Source organism: Chelmon rostratus, chromosome 10 (assembly GCF_017976325.1).
Source record: "Chelmon rostratus isolate fCheRos1 chromosome 10, fCheRos1.pri, whole genome shotgun sequence".
Taxonomy (NCBI): domain Eukaryota; kingdom Metazoa; phylum Chordata; class Actinopteri; order Chaetodontiformes; family Chaetodontidae; genus Chelmon; species Chelmon rostratus.
In genome coordinates, this window is record NC_055667.1 from 21251557 (window position 1) to 21265248 (window position 13692).

The window sequence follows — 13692 nt, forward strand, 5'->3', positions numbered from 1 at the left end:
AACTAGAACGAGCCAGCGGTTTAAAATTACCCCTGTAAAATTCAAAAAAAACTATAAGATCCTGCTGATTACGTATGAGGCTCTGAATCACTTTGCCTCCGGTTACATTTCTGATCTCCTCGTCCCGAATTCCACTTCTCGACCACTCCGATCCTCTGTTCCCGGCCTTTTATCCATCCCCCGCTCCAGCAGCAAAACAAAAGGTGAATGTGTCTTTGCCGTTTTAGCCCCAACCCTCTAGAATCATCTTCCCCAATCAGATTTGCTGAATCTTTGGTCTTTAGTCTGCTTCATGCGGCTTTTAAAATGCATTTTTATAGGCAAGCCTTTTTATACATCTCCATGGGCTTTGTTTTTTGTTGTTTCTGTTGTGTGGTCTGTCTCTCACTGTGCTGTGTTTTGTATTGTATTTTTGCCTTATCTGTTTATTCATTTTCATCTTTTAGTCTGTGTGTGAGGCACTTTGCAACTGTGTGCTATATAAATAAAGCTTTACTTACTGACTAAAATGCTACATACATACAGAATTGGAACTAATAATGAATAGCGTAATGCCATTTCTGCATTGTGAGGAGATGAACTACATTATACTTCAAGTGCTCCTACATGTTTTAAAAAGTCGCTGTTTTTTGCTGACTTTTAATAAAACTTTATTTAATCTACAGACATCCTGATCAGTCTCTAATTAACACTGAATAAAGAAAAAAAATACAAAACAGAGCGAGTTTTGTAAGGTTGTTCTAGCTGAATGACTCAAGTAGGTTGTGCATAATACTTATTGAGTAAATATACCTGAAAGTATTTTTAGCCACTCTAGTGATGTGGTTCTACATATCATAAGACTCCTCTTCTATTTTCCTTCCTGTTTATCTGTGAGTGAAGTGGCAGAGTACACCCTTCAATACAACACAGACCAACTGAACACCGCCACAAAGTGCAGCCTCAAAATGACCCGCAGAAAAGATTCAAAACACAAATTCAATAAAAACATTTCCAGTAAGAACATTTATAAAGTAATGTTGTTGCATTTTATCACACAAGTCCTTCTATTTATGAGGCCTCTCAGTATATATCTAATCTGCTACAGATATTGGTTTACATTAGCAGAGCAGATGCAGATAGAGTGTGTTGGTGTGCTGCTCTGTGATATCTGAGAGGAGAAACTCTCGCCTGCCTCACGTTAAACCACAGTTCAACCTCATTTTCCTTGCAGTACATAATGTTGAACCTACAGCTCATCACATGATCCAGCCCGAAGCTGGTCTCTGACATTAAACTGTACACTCAGCAAGTCCCTGATATAAGTTGTCCAGGCTGTGCAGAAAATGCACTCAGACACAGCCATGTGTTGAAATTAATCCCTCATACAGATGCACTTTTACACACATGCATTATAGAATACATACACTATTTATAAACAATTCTTTACGGGAAGAAGTCTTTGATCAGATGTTGTAGATAAGTGTTGTATATTGTAGAAAAAGATGCTTAGCATAATAAAGACGAATTATGATGATACTGAGGGCGAATAGGGGTCATTCATCTTCTGTCCACTGAGAGTCATTCATGTGGTTCAAATAAATCATAATTACAAACAAAATTTTGATGCAAGTACTTTGTGCTTCTCACACACGCCATGTTTGTTTATCTGTGTGCTTCTCCTCATGCTGCAGGCAGCACGTCAGCAACTGTCTTTGAATTCATCTGAGTCATCCTCATGATATAGCAGAAAAGGATCACATTTGTTAGTTTGGGGTATCTTAGTGGCTCAGCGGTCTATATTAATTATAATGGGATATTATACTGTAATTGATCCCCCAGTGAGAAATTAATTTCTTTTTATCCCCTCAGCCCTGCACACTGAGGTGAGAGCACAGCGTCAGCGACAGAACAGCACCTCAGGGACTGTGGGGGATTTCGTGTCTTGCTCCAGGAGACTTTAGCAGGGTGGTTTGTTGGAACGGGGGGTGAACCCAGGCCCTATCTGTTCAGGGTCAGTTTCCCTAATGATTTCAGCCCACTCTCCCTCCTCCCAGTTTTTCACTCCCACTCACTTGCAGCTGCATTTCTGATAAGTGAGGAAAAACACAATCTGTAGATAATGTGATGATATTAAAACAAAGCACACTTCTTGCAGTTCATCTAAGGTAACATTTTGCCAGCAGGTATGGTCTGTGCTGTTGTTTTTCTTGCTTAAAATCAATTCCATCCATCCGTCCATCCATTTTCTTTCCCTCTCAGGGGTCTGACCATGTCCCAGCATGCACTGGATGAAAGGCAGAGAAAAACTGGACATGTTGCAAGCATATGATCAACTCATTTGCATAAATCGTATGGTATACAGTTTACTAAATCAGAGGGGATACTGTATATGTTCAACTATCTTCTTCACCTTGTTTTGGTTCCTGACATATTTCATCTGACTGCATTTCTATGATGTGAACCACTGTGATCAAACCACTGAAGCTGAGAGTCACTGTTCTGTACATAAGACTACTGGTCAGCAGCCAGACAGTATACACTGGGCCATCAATGGATCGATGGAACAACACTGCTGTTCAAAGCAGATGGGAATTCAAAGCTTTATGCAGCTCAAACAGGCTTTCCAATTATTAACTGATTGTGTCTGTTGACTAATAAATCATTTGCTGCCATGCAAAAGCAGAAGCAGCTTATGTTTTCATTCAGCGTTGAAGAAACTGGCTATTTTTCAAGCCTACGCCGATGGGAAAAAACAGACCATCAGTACTAAAGAAGCAACATTTTTATTTCACTGTATTTTCGATGCTTGTAATGTTCTCCAGCTGCAAATTAAGCCTGCTTGTGTAGGTATTTCGACTAAGGGCATCCCAATAAACAGGCTATTTATACGGTTGCGCCCTCACAACAACGCCCACCTGGGTGTATTTTGTGTGTTTCTGCACTTCTGTGCACCAAGCTCAGGAGCTGTGCTGCAATCAGCCACAGTGCCAGGGAATATTTAATGTTTATGGCAGCACTGTCCCTCCCACGGGTGTCAAATGAGAAGGAATATTAGTGTTGTGAGCTATTAGGAGAGCACAGACTGGGGCTGACAATGGAAGACACGAGAGAGGAGGCTCGCAGTCTCCCGAGCAACGGATATTTTTAGCCGTGGTTTTTAGACATGGCTCAGATGTAAAGAGTGGTATAGGATGAGTGTTCGAAGAGACATGCACTGCTCAAGTTTTCAGCAGCATCTGCAGAATACAGGCTGCTTCACTTGATCACTTGTATGTGCAGATAATTTATTGGAGTTTTGGCACAGTGCAACAAGGCGTTGGGAACATGACCAAACTAGCTATACGTAACGATTGATTAATGTTTTGATTTATTTTCACTTTTGCAACACCTAAAGCACAAGCCAGTTGTTCAGTTTGGTTTTACACAAGTCACTGATTGTTCATCTGCAGAGATCATTTTCAGGTAATTTTGATGTATAAGTATAATTAATCAACAGATCCTGTATGTGTCTGGAGAAACAAACAGTAAGGTAAATGTGGAGTTTTTTCAGGGCTGCTGCACATTTGTAATTAATTGCTTTATAATTGTTGAGGGAGATGGCGGTATGGTTCAGTTTGGAGTCCAGATGAAACAGTATTGCGAGCCTCCAAAATGTGATGCATTTCTGAGCGACACTTGACAGTCCACACATACCACTGGGAGGAATTTGATTTGAACGTTGAAAAGTGAGCGTGTCATAACAAACATGGGGAATCACAGTGTTTCAGAGTTAGATGGTAGCCTCCGTTCAATCATAGAGGACTACTCCCCTCCTTCAACAACTTCATCACCCCGTTACCAAAGCATGCAAACATACCCCTCAAAGTGCAGGAGGTGGAAGGTCTCCCTGACAGATACGGCTATACGAGATAGCAGTATCTGTCAGGGAGAGCGAGACGAAGCCCATTGTACGCTCCGTGCAGCTGCTGAAGCAGTGCACTGTAAAACGCCTTGCGTATAATCTGGAGCTCTCACAGAACCACTTTCCTCAAAGTGAACAAACTTTAGGCAGCGAGCCCACAACTATGAAACAAGGTGTCAGATGGTGACAACTGAGGACACACATATGTACCATTCTGTTGCTAGCCAACTGATAAATCTTAGCCTCTGTGTCACTAAAAGCTGAAGACTGATTGACTGAGTGGATGTCATGATATTATTGGTTGAATCTGGTTGGTTCAAGCTTACGTATGAACACGTCATGTTTTGTTTTACAGAAGGAAAACATGATTGAATTTTGACACAAGAATACACGAAACAGATTGTTTTTCTTTGTCAGAAATTGTTAAATAGGTGCACAATATTAGGGATGTGACCTAAAAGGGTTAACAAGCCCTTTTTAATTTAATCTCAAGTTTGAGGTAAATCTGCTGAGAAGCTGTGTGTAGACAAGCAAAGGGGGAGTCTTTCAGTTTATCTCCCTAATTACATCCTGTCCAATGGCAAAATGGAATCTGGCAGTGTTTTATTGAAAATCTGATTCCTCTAAAGAGACTTGTTTCATTAGCTATAATTAATACAAAATGTGTAATGAGCAAGACCAATTAAAAGCCACTAAGGTTGTATGAAAATGTCATTTTGGAGAAGCCGACGTGTAATAGATATTTTAGCATGAAAATAATAACATTATATTCATTATGTTTCTATGCATGTACGTACTGTATTTATCTGTGTGTACAATGACAAAAAAAAAAAAATGATGTGACGTAATGAACCTTGTTGGGTGAAATGAGTAGGATTAGCTGCAGAAATTCATACTTGGAGCTGGTGGGGATTGAGTATCTTGTTTAGTAGCTGCTCTCTGTCATGGAGTCGGAATTGAGGTCCTTGAGTCAAGGGACCATATCTTTGACCATCCTGAACTTAGATAGGAATGGATGGACAGATGCATGGATGAATGGGTAGTGTTAGCACTAAAACAAATTGCTGTGTCTACCCGAAACTAAGAGAGTTATAACACCGGTCCAATGGAGGACTCTGTTCGGTGTGCCTCAACTCCCACAGGCCTGGTTCTTATCCCCCTGGTTCTCCTGGTATTCTCTCAGGAGGGTAAGCAATGCTGCAGCCTGCTGCCAGGGATGTGAGAGGGGAAGAGACGGAAGGGATGAGTGCTCTGCTTCCACACAGCAGATGTTGTGGGAACATGGGACTGAAGTACTAGTGAGGCAAAGACATAGAATCTAATGATTGATAGAGTCTCTGAGAGCAGAGAGCTGCTGCTGTGCTGGTGCTAAATTTCCCATGTGCCTCTCTGGGTAGTTTAAGTGTAATGACACAGAGGTAGAGAAATAAACCGGTGCTTCAGTTTAAGCAAAGCCTCAACAATCCGGAGCATGTAGAAAGGTACACAATATTGTCGGCTTTGAAATGCTTTACTTGCTTATGTTCATTGGGGTTTTTTTTTTTGCATCCTTTCATATATATTGTTTAATTTGTTGTTCAATAAAACACCTGCGATCAGATGCATACAACTATAGGCTCACGACTAAAACTACACTGTGTGTATGCAAAAGAACAGAGATAAGCACATGCATCCTTACGGTCAAATTTTGCATGGTTGTGTCTTTTAAATCGCAACCATTGAGGAACGGGCGGCACGTGCACAAGCCTCATTTCCTCTCCCCAAATGGATACAGACACGCCCATAACCCACAATTTGAATGCTTGCAATAATTTGATACGCTAGTGCTGCAAAGACTTGATGCAATTTCACAGACTGTGTTGCACTGACGTTTCTCCAACAAAACTACAGCTGCCATTATTACTGGTGACTGCTATGTACAACTCTGGCTATTTATATCACTGATATGTCAAAAGCACCTGTAACAGTGATGTTTCATCATCATTAAGATGAATCATTGTTTACTCTGATACTGAAACACACTTTACAAAGTGCTTCATGATAAGGGATAAAATGAGAAGATCATGCACACAGAGAAAAAAAATGATGAAACAGTAATGAAACTGAGCACACAAGGGAAACTAATTAAAATTAAGTTATAGTGTAAATGCACCTTTAATCAGCATTTTAGAGATCGCTGTGAATACTGCAAAAAAAAAAATATATATATATATATATAGCAGCCTAAATAATATTTTATTATTAGATTCTTTTTCACTGTACTTTTCCCTCTCCATCCTATCACCCTCAGGCTGTGCTGAAACGTGTACAACTTCTGATGCAAATGTGCGTAGGAAATGGCAAATGCATAGTTTTTGTTCATGTGCATCATTCAGAAATCTGGCCCCAGGTCATTAAATATAATATCTATGGTGGAACCTTTGAAATTCCAGACTGTTGAACGATGGGATCTGATATTGGAGTTAGGTTTTAGAAGTGGAACAATAAGTAAATAAAGGGTTTGATGTGGCTGTGCTGGAAAAAGAAAAGCCTTTCCTGAGTGCAGAAGAAAACAACCCCCAACAACAGACACGGGCCAGTACACACAAAGGAATGAGTCTATTCCTCCAGTGAAGGGTACTGTTTATCCATTAACCAGCCAAGTGAATGTATGAGCCAAATTTGTCCTGTTCTAGCTGTGACATGCATGACCACAGGAGGCAAACAGTATATACGCAGCCTTTTGGGGAAAAAAAAACAGCCGCAACAGAGTAGGCGAAAACACGGGACTGAAGAAAAGGAAACATCATTAAATTCATTCACAGAGTACAATCAGGATAACAGCGCAGGCCTCTGACTGAAGCTCCTCGCTGACTTAACCGGAAGTGACTTCTTGTACCCATGAGCAAAGCAGCCCAACATCATTGTTAATTTAATGGCATCCCCTTTTCTTTACTCATATTTCCAGTTTCCCAACCTATTAGCTTCCGAGCTGGGGCCAGGCTTTGTTTTATGGTGCGAGTCTGGCTGCCATGAACTGAACTAGAGGGTATTATTCCTGCATTGATTGTTCACTGGGCTGGCTTTGTACTGTGTCACGAAAGGAAATTCATTAGCATGCACATAACTCTCTGTGGCATTTTGGCAGGGTGACAAAAGAGTTATCCTGAAATGTTGCACTGGGAATTAAAAAGCCTTAGCTTGTTGGCAACCAAGGGACGCCCCCTGCTGCCTTTGACTTGTGTTCAATACCAGAGCATTTCTAAGAGAGAGAGGACTCTCTTTAAGCTCATCTGTGGGGAATTCCGATAGTTGTAGGTATTGGCCAGAGCCTAACAAGCTAAACTAATCAATTTCACTGGACAATACAAGTTAACAGTATAGGTTGTGTTATTTAACCGGTTGTGTGTGTCTAACAAAGATGGCTCGATCTTCAGGTAAAAAGCCAAATTTAGTAGTTGTTTTTAAAATTAAATTCAATAAGATAAATGGCTCTGAACAAATGGAACCAGTTTTCAATTACGAAATTTATGTACTTCCAAATGCTACTCAATTCCCCTGGTCTCACTGGCAGGACCATAAACTGAATTGATGGGTCTCCATGTCTAAAAGTTGCCCCTTGTGGTCCAAGTAAAGATTTTTTGTAATACCTTGCATCCCTCATGCTAGGAAATATTGCACCTGTACATATTTAATAGTGCATCTATCATTAAATAAAAAGTCCAGAGGTTTGAAGATTTGTGAGGGTCAAAATAAAGAAGAAAACATGTCAGGACTGCAACAAATACTCCTGGTGAGCAGGAAAAACACCTGAAACTGCAGCATTAATATTCACTTGACATGAAAATATCTGCTGATGAGATCCGTTCAGACGTTTCACAGAAGAAAAATTAAAACAGTTTAATATGAAAACTTTTCTCTTTTGTCTTCCAATTAGGTGGTCTATGCATTTCCCAGTCGGTGAAAATACCACGTGAACCGAGATCCGGAGAGTTTGACAAGATCATCCGCAGGCTGAGTGAGAACCCGAATGCCCGAGTGGTCATTATCTTTGCCAATGAGGATGACATCAGGTGAGTGCAGTGGAATCCTAATCGCTGGCAGTAACATTAAACCTGACCAGTCTCCACTGATTGGGACTTCCTTTGTAACATTTACCTGCCAGTTTTTTTTTCCACTTAAACTAAATTACACTTACATTACAGTTACACATTACTGCTGTTCAGTAGTGTCTCCACCCGTGATAGCCTGTCGCAATGTCACAAATGTCAAACGTGAATCAAGAAATTAGAGTGCCTTTTCCTTGAAAATTACAGCCTGCCACTCAAAAGCATGAGTTACAAATGGCAAATATGATTGTATTGGCATTTTCTTAAGCTTTGTCACTGAACATGTTGTCACAAGTATATTACAGTGCCTGAAAATAACTACTACCCAGAGGTGCAAATTAACTCAGTGCACATACTCAAGTGCTATACTCAAGGACAATTTTGCATGTTCTTTGGAATTCTACTCCACAACATTTCACATTGTTCTTTTCATTCCACTACATTTATTCGATGACTTCAGCTACAAATTACCTGGCAGGTAAAACGTTTACATCTAAAACATTCTGAACGTGGTGATTCTACGTCATGTTTTTACCTTTTGCTGATAAGACTTGGAACAGTATTCTTACACTATGGCATTACTTTTTTTTTTACTTAAGTAAACAAAGTAAATGATTGATGAGTGCAACTTCCACCCCTGGCACTGCCTCTGTTAGAAAACGTATGTTTTTTTCTGAGTGCCAGAGAGGGATTATCCACTCCACGGTAATTTCCGAGGCCACATTTTATCATGGTGCTGTATTGAGATGCATTATACTAAAAGTTGTTTCTGATATTTTGTCCACTCCCCTGCTTCCTGTCTATCCGGCTATGAGCTTTGCCATCCAATTTGACATCTAGTCTATTGTCCCCATCCATTCTGACCACATTAAGCTGAAGTACAGTTTAGAGTGTCCCTACTTTCCTTGTGGGCACACAATGTATCAATTAAAACTCATTATCTCTTACTAAGAGAGATAGTCTGTATTAAGAATGAATTAATTAGTTGTAGACTAAATCAACACACACACAGCACTGTTGTGGCTTTGTAAGAGAAAATGTTTCCCAGCAACCAGCTAGTAGGCCAGTGTATTCCTTGTGAAAGTGGGCAGTGATTTGGGGCGGTCTCTTGATGATGACCAGGGCAGAAGTCCCAGTGCTCATTGACTTAATCCGGTCCTGATAACGGGTAATAGTCTAGATATATAGTAATTACAGAAAGCCAGGGGGATTTCAGAGCTGCATGCCTGCTCTATCCTTGAACCCAGTGAGTGTGAGCTGGCAGCAGCCTAACAAGAACCCAAAATTGCCTACATATAAAGCATAAGAGTCTTGAGCTGTTTCGATGGAGCTCTGTAGTGTGATTCTTAACCAATTATAGAAATGCACTGCCTCATCTCAGCGTTCTCAAGTATAAGAGAAATAATGTTTGCAGGTTAGCCTTTCATAATCTAGCCAGGTAGTTTGTCCTTGTCCTGTTTCATAACATTCAGTAGTACGGGCCCAAACCCTGAAAAATAAAGTACATTTAATGAAATCATCTTGCTTTGTGTGTTTTAATTATGTGAACATTTAATTCCTGATTATTTTACAAAAACACATATTAGACCTGAAACTTTTAACAGTAACTTAAACATTACAGTAACGGTTATGGTCAGGTTTTCTTGAGATGCAACATAATTCATGCAGTAAAGAACTTAATGAGATTTGGGAACTGAACCTGGCCTATCAAAGTTTAAAGGACCAGTGTGTTGCACCAGGCTGCAACCAACTGACCACCCTTCCCATGGTGCAACATGATGGACTGGAAGAGAACCCGCTCCCTCTGTAGATATGGAGGGCTCATTCAAAGTAATGAAAACATGATTCTTATTTTCAGGTGATTATACACTAATGAAAACACACTTCTGAATATTTCTTTCTGCCACATTCTGTCAATAGATCCCCAAAATTTTACACACTGGCCCCTTAAGGGACCCCGACACACCCTCAACACAACAACACCCTCACTTCTCACTGTGTTATTTCCATATGAGACTCGTCGGCCTGTCTAGTCATGTCTCCACTCTGTAATCTCCTGACAGTGACAAAATCTATTTTTCTCGTTTTTTCCAACGTGGAGCACATAATTGCATCTTCAGACATGCCCTATTCATTATATTTCTGGAGACCAGACGCAGGAAAAAAATCATTAGCAATCAAACAGAAATCCTTGGGGTCATATAACTAAGGTAAAGAGAGATAAAGTCAGTAAGAAGATTCACTGCTCTCACACTCCGTAAACATTTTACAAAAAAATGAATTATTTTTCAAGGTTATGCCATCCTTCTTTATGCAACAACAGAGTCTTATGAGAGGCGTTAAAACAACGCGGGCCATGTAGAGTCAAAAAGCTGACGTTGTCTACAATATGATGCTTGATATTTATTTTTCGCTCCAGCATCTTTGGGGGCGATATGAAGGTCGGCAATGCTTCACATGCCAGGTGGCTGTGTTTAAATTTTATGTTGCTGTGCTCAAGCTTTCTTGATAAAAGTCTGCTGCTACAGCAGAGCTTGCAGGCAGTTTTTATAGCTCACCAAACTTACGTCCACTGGCAACAAGCCTGGACAAATGTGGCAAGGGTGTCATTCCGCCACAGCGAAGAGTGTCTACGGTGGCGTTTCAGTTCCATTAAAGAGTAACAGTACAACTTTGATTAAACTCAGAATAAAATATTCCTGTCATGGAATCACCTGTATGGCAGTGACACTTTGGCTTTCAGGTGCATTTAAATAGGAACCTTAAGGTAATATATTATTGAATGTGCATACAATACAACCCAGATTCCTGTAAAGTTGGAATGCTGTGTAAAAGTAATAGAAACAGAACGCAATTATTTGCATTTGCATGTGTTTCACAAAGTGGTGAACCTTTTCCGATCAGTCGATAGTAGATGGCAATCAAGATATCATTTTAATGGATGAAAGCAGGATTGTAAAATCAGGAGAGGCTGGCAGAGAACACCAGCTATGGCAGATGAAGTTTCCATGCAGAGTTAAAATATCTAAGTTTCTGCAGTCCTCTGTTACAGAATTTACAACTGGATGTTATATCACTCCCTTACACAAGGAGGGAACAGGGGCGATCTTGACAACGCAAAGCTAAAAATTAATAATAATTAATAATGGATCTAGTAGTACATCTAAGAATTAATAAATATTGGAAACAATATAACATAGCAGCATATCACCATGAGTGAGACATGCCATTCAATCAGATGTTTTTCCCAATTCGTCCAGAAGGTGTTGTTTGTCTGCAGCTTGCCTGGATGCACCTGAATGCAGCATATCACCTGTTACCAATCAACCCGTTTACCTGTCGAATGTTTCAAACTGATGTTTTTTGGAGCGTTCCACAACTTTCCCTTTGTTGCTCCTGTCCCAACTTGTTTGAAACGTGTTGTTGGCGTCAAACAAGAATAAGCAGATATTTATAAAAATCAATGAAGCTGATGAGGTCAGTTGTACTGTTTTCAATTAAAGTATGTGTCAGAAAGGAATGCAAGTTATCACATTCTGTTTTATTTCGTTTTTCCCAACTTTTTTAAATTAGGGTTGTATGTTAGAAAATAAATTACACTTAAAGCACATAAATAAACACTGACAACTCTACATTATATGGTACAATTACACATTGCTTCCTTCTCTATTCCACAGGCGGCTCCTTCAAGCAGCTAAGAAAGCCAATCAAACAGGCCATTTCATCTGGGTTGGTTCAGACAGCTGGGGCTCCAAAATCTCCCCAATACTGAACCAGGAAGAAATGGCAGAAGGTGCCGTCACCATCCTCCCCAAACGACAGTCCATCAAAGGTATTCATAACACACTTCCTAAATTTATCTTACAGAATGATCATAATAGTGTTTCTTTCAAAATGTTTTGTAATGACACAAATAAAAATCATGGTGTTTCCTCCATTAATAATATCTCTGTTCTACATTCAACATAAATTATTTTTCATGCGGGAGCTTTAAATGGCCAATAATGTGTTTTACTGTCTGTTTTTTCTACGGTTACTATACTTTCATATTGATTAAATCAATAATGTAATATGTCAGTTTTTTTTTTACATATGTAGAGCGAATGGTGTTTAACAGTTTTAAAGTGTAAAAAAAGAACATGGACTTATAGGCTATATTGTACCCACGAGAAATCAACATAAATACCGTAGATTCCTCTGTATGTTTCAATTCCATTAAATAATTACATATTAATATGAACTATTATATGCTAACCATGAGTTGTTATAAAACCTTTTTATTAAATCCAGTTCATCAAAGTCAACACAGTGAAACGAAAATCCTTTACTTAAAAAAAAAAAAAAAGATTTGTTCCACTGTTCAGCAAAGAGCAAACCAAAGGAATTTTGATTACTGTTATCGTTGATTGTAGCTTTTAGCTTTGGATTTGGGCTTTGACGAAATACTCAGCTCATTTGGAGTCATCACGAGTCATCTCAAGTTAGTCACTCGGACCAGGGCCCAGAAGAGTTTATGCTTTGCTTATAGAAGTGGACAAAACCTTAACCTGACACACACCGAGCATGTTCAAATGGAAAACTGTGAAAGGTTCGGTTCTAACAGCATCTTATCTCTTTCAGGGTTTGATCGCTACTTCATCAGCCGAACGCTAGAGAACAACAGAAGGAATATCTGGTTTGCAGAGTTCTGGGAGAATAACTTCCAATGCAAGCTTAGCAGGCATGCTGTGAAGAAAGGATCTGGCATCAAAAAATGCACAAGTGAGTCTACACTTAATAGCAGAGAAGGCGGTCAATGGAGAGCACTCAATCAATGACGAAGTATATTGATTGGGCCTCCTGTGAATACATAATGCACATGTGTCTACTTGGTATGCATAGGTAAACGTATTTGTCACCCGGGAGAAAATAATCACGCTCCTCTCATTTAAGTTGAATGTAATGGGTGCAGATAAGTGAAAGGGAATCTCTAATTTCGTACAAGTGAAATTAATGTTCCCATTGCCTGTGTGTTGGCTAGTTCAATTTGCAGTACGCAACAACAGTAATCACAAAACTACGCCACAGTCTGCGCTAAGAAAAAAAAATAGAATCAATAGTAAACCCAACGGCCCATTAGAAACAAGCTTTCAGGTCATTACAATGTGTAGGCTCTCCGGGCCCCTCTCCCATCCCAATGTGCAGAGCAACACTGCATCTCAAGTAGTCCTGACTAACTGATTTAAAGGTGCCAGCACCTGTAATGTTTCCAGGCAATAGATTCTTCATACATCGTACAACACAAAAACCACACTGGAAGCAGTCTGTTCTTGTACTACTGTACGCAATCAATCAATCTCCAAGAGAGGGTCAAAATTTCATGTTTCACACACTGTCTTTCGTACTGCTGGAATATTCATGAAAGATGTTTCAGTGTGTTCGACCTTCATCAGGTATATGGGAAATATAAAGATATGCCATCTTCTATATCTGTATACATAGAAGCTGCGTCAATAATCCAATCAGAGGACCACAGAAATTGAAAATGCTGAAAAAACCTGAGCAAACACACACGCTGCTATCCTCGTTAGCAGGTGAAGAAAACACCTCTCAATTGAATAAGGCAAAAATATGTCTCACAGCAACTTCAAAAAACTACAAATATTACCATTTAAAAGATAAATACTCCAGCTGTCCTGCCAAACAATAGCTCCATCCACCCAATCAGTTACTTCTGTGGAT

General features: G+C 39.7%; 1 protein-coding gene across 1 annotated transcript in view; it reads left to right on the forward strand.

Annotated features, from left to right (window-relative positions):
• The window catches only part of LOC121612567 (metabotropic glutamate receptor 4-like), a 123118-nt gene that overhangs the window by 81412 nt on the left and 28014 nt on the right, over positions 1-13692 (forward strand). Inside the window, exons 3-5 of the mRNA XM_041945537.1 lie at positions 7800-7935; positions 11649-11803; positions 12592-12732. Coding sequence (XP_041801471.1) covers positions 7800-7935; positions 11649-11803; positions 12592-12732 — 432 coding nt within the window. The remainder of the gene's footprint in view (positions 1-7799; positions 7936-11648; positions 11804-12591; positions 12733-13692) is intronic.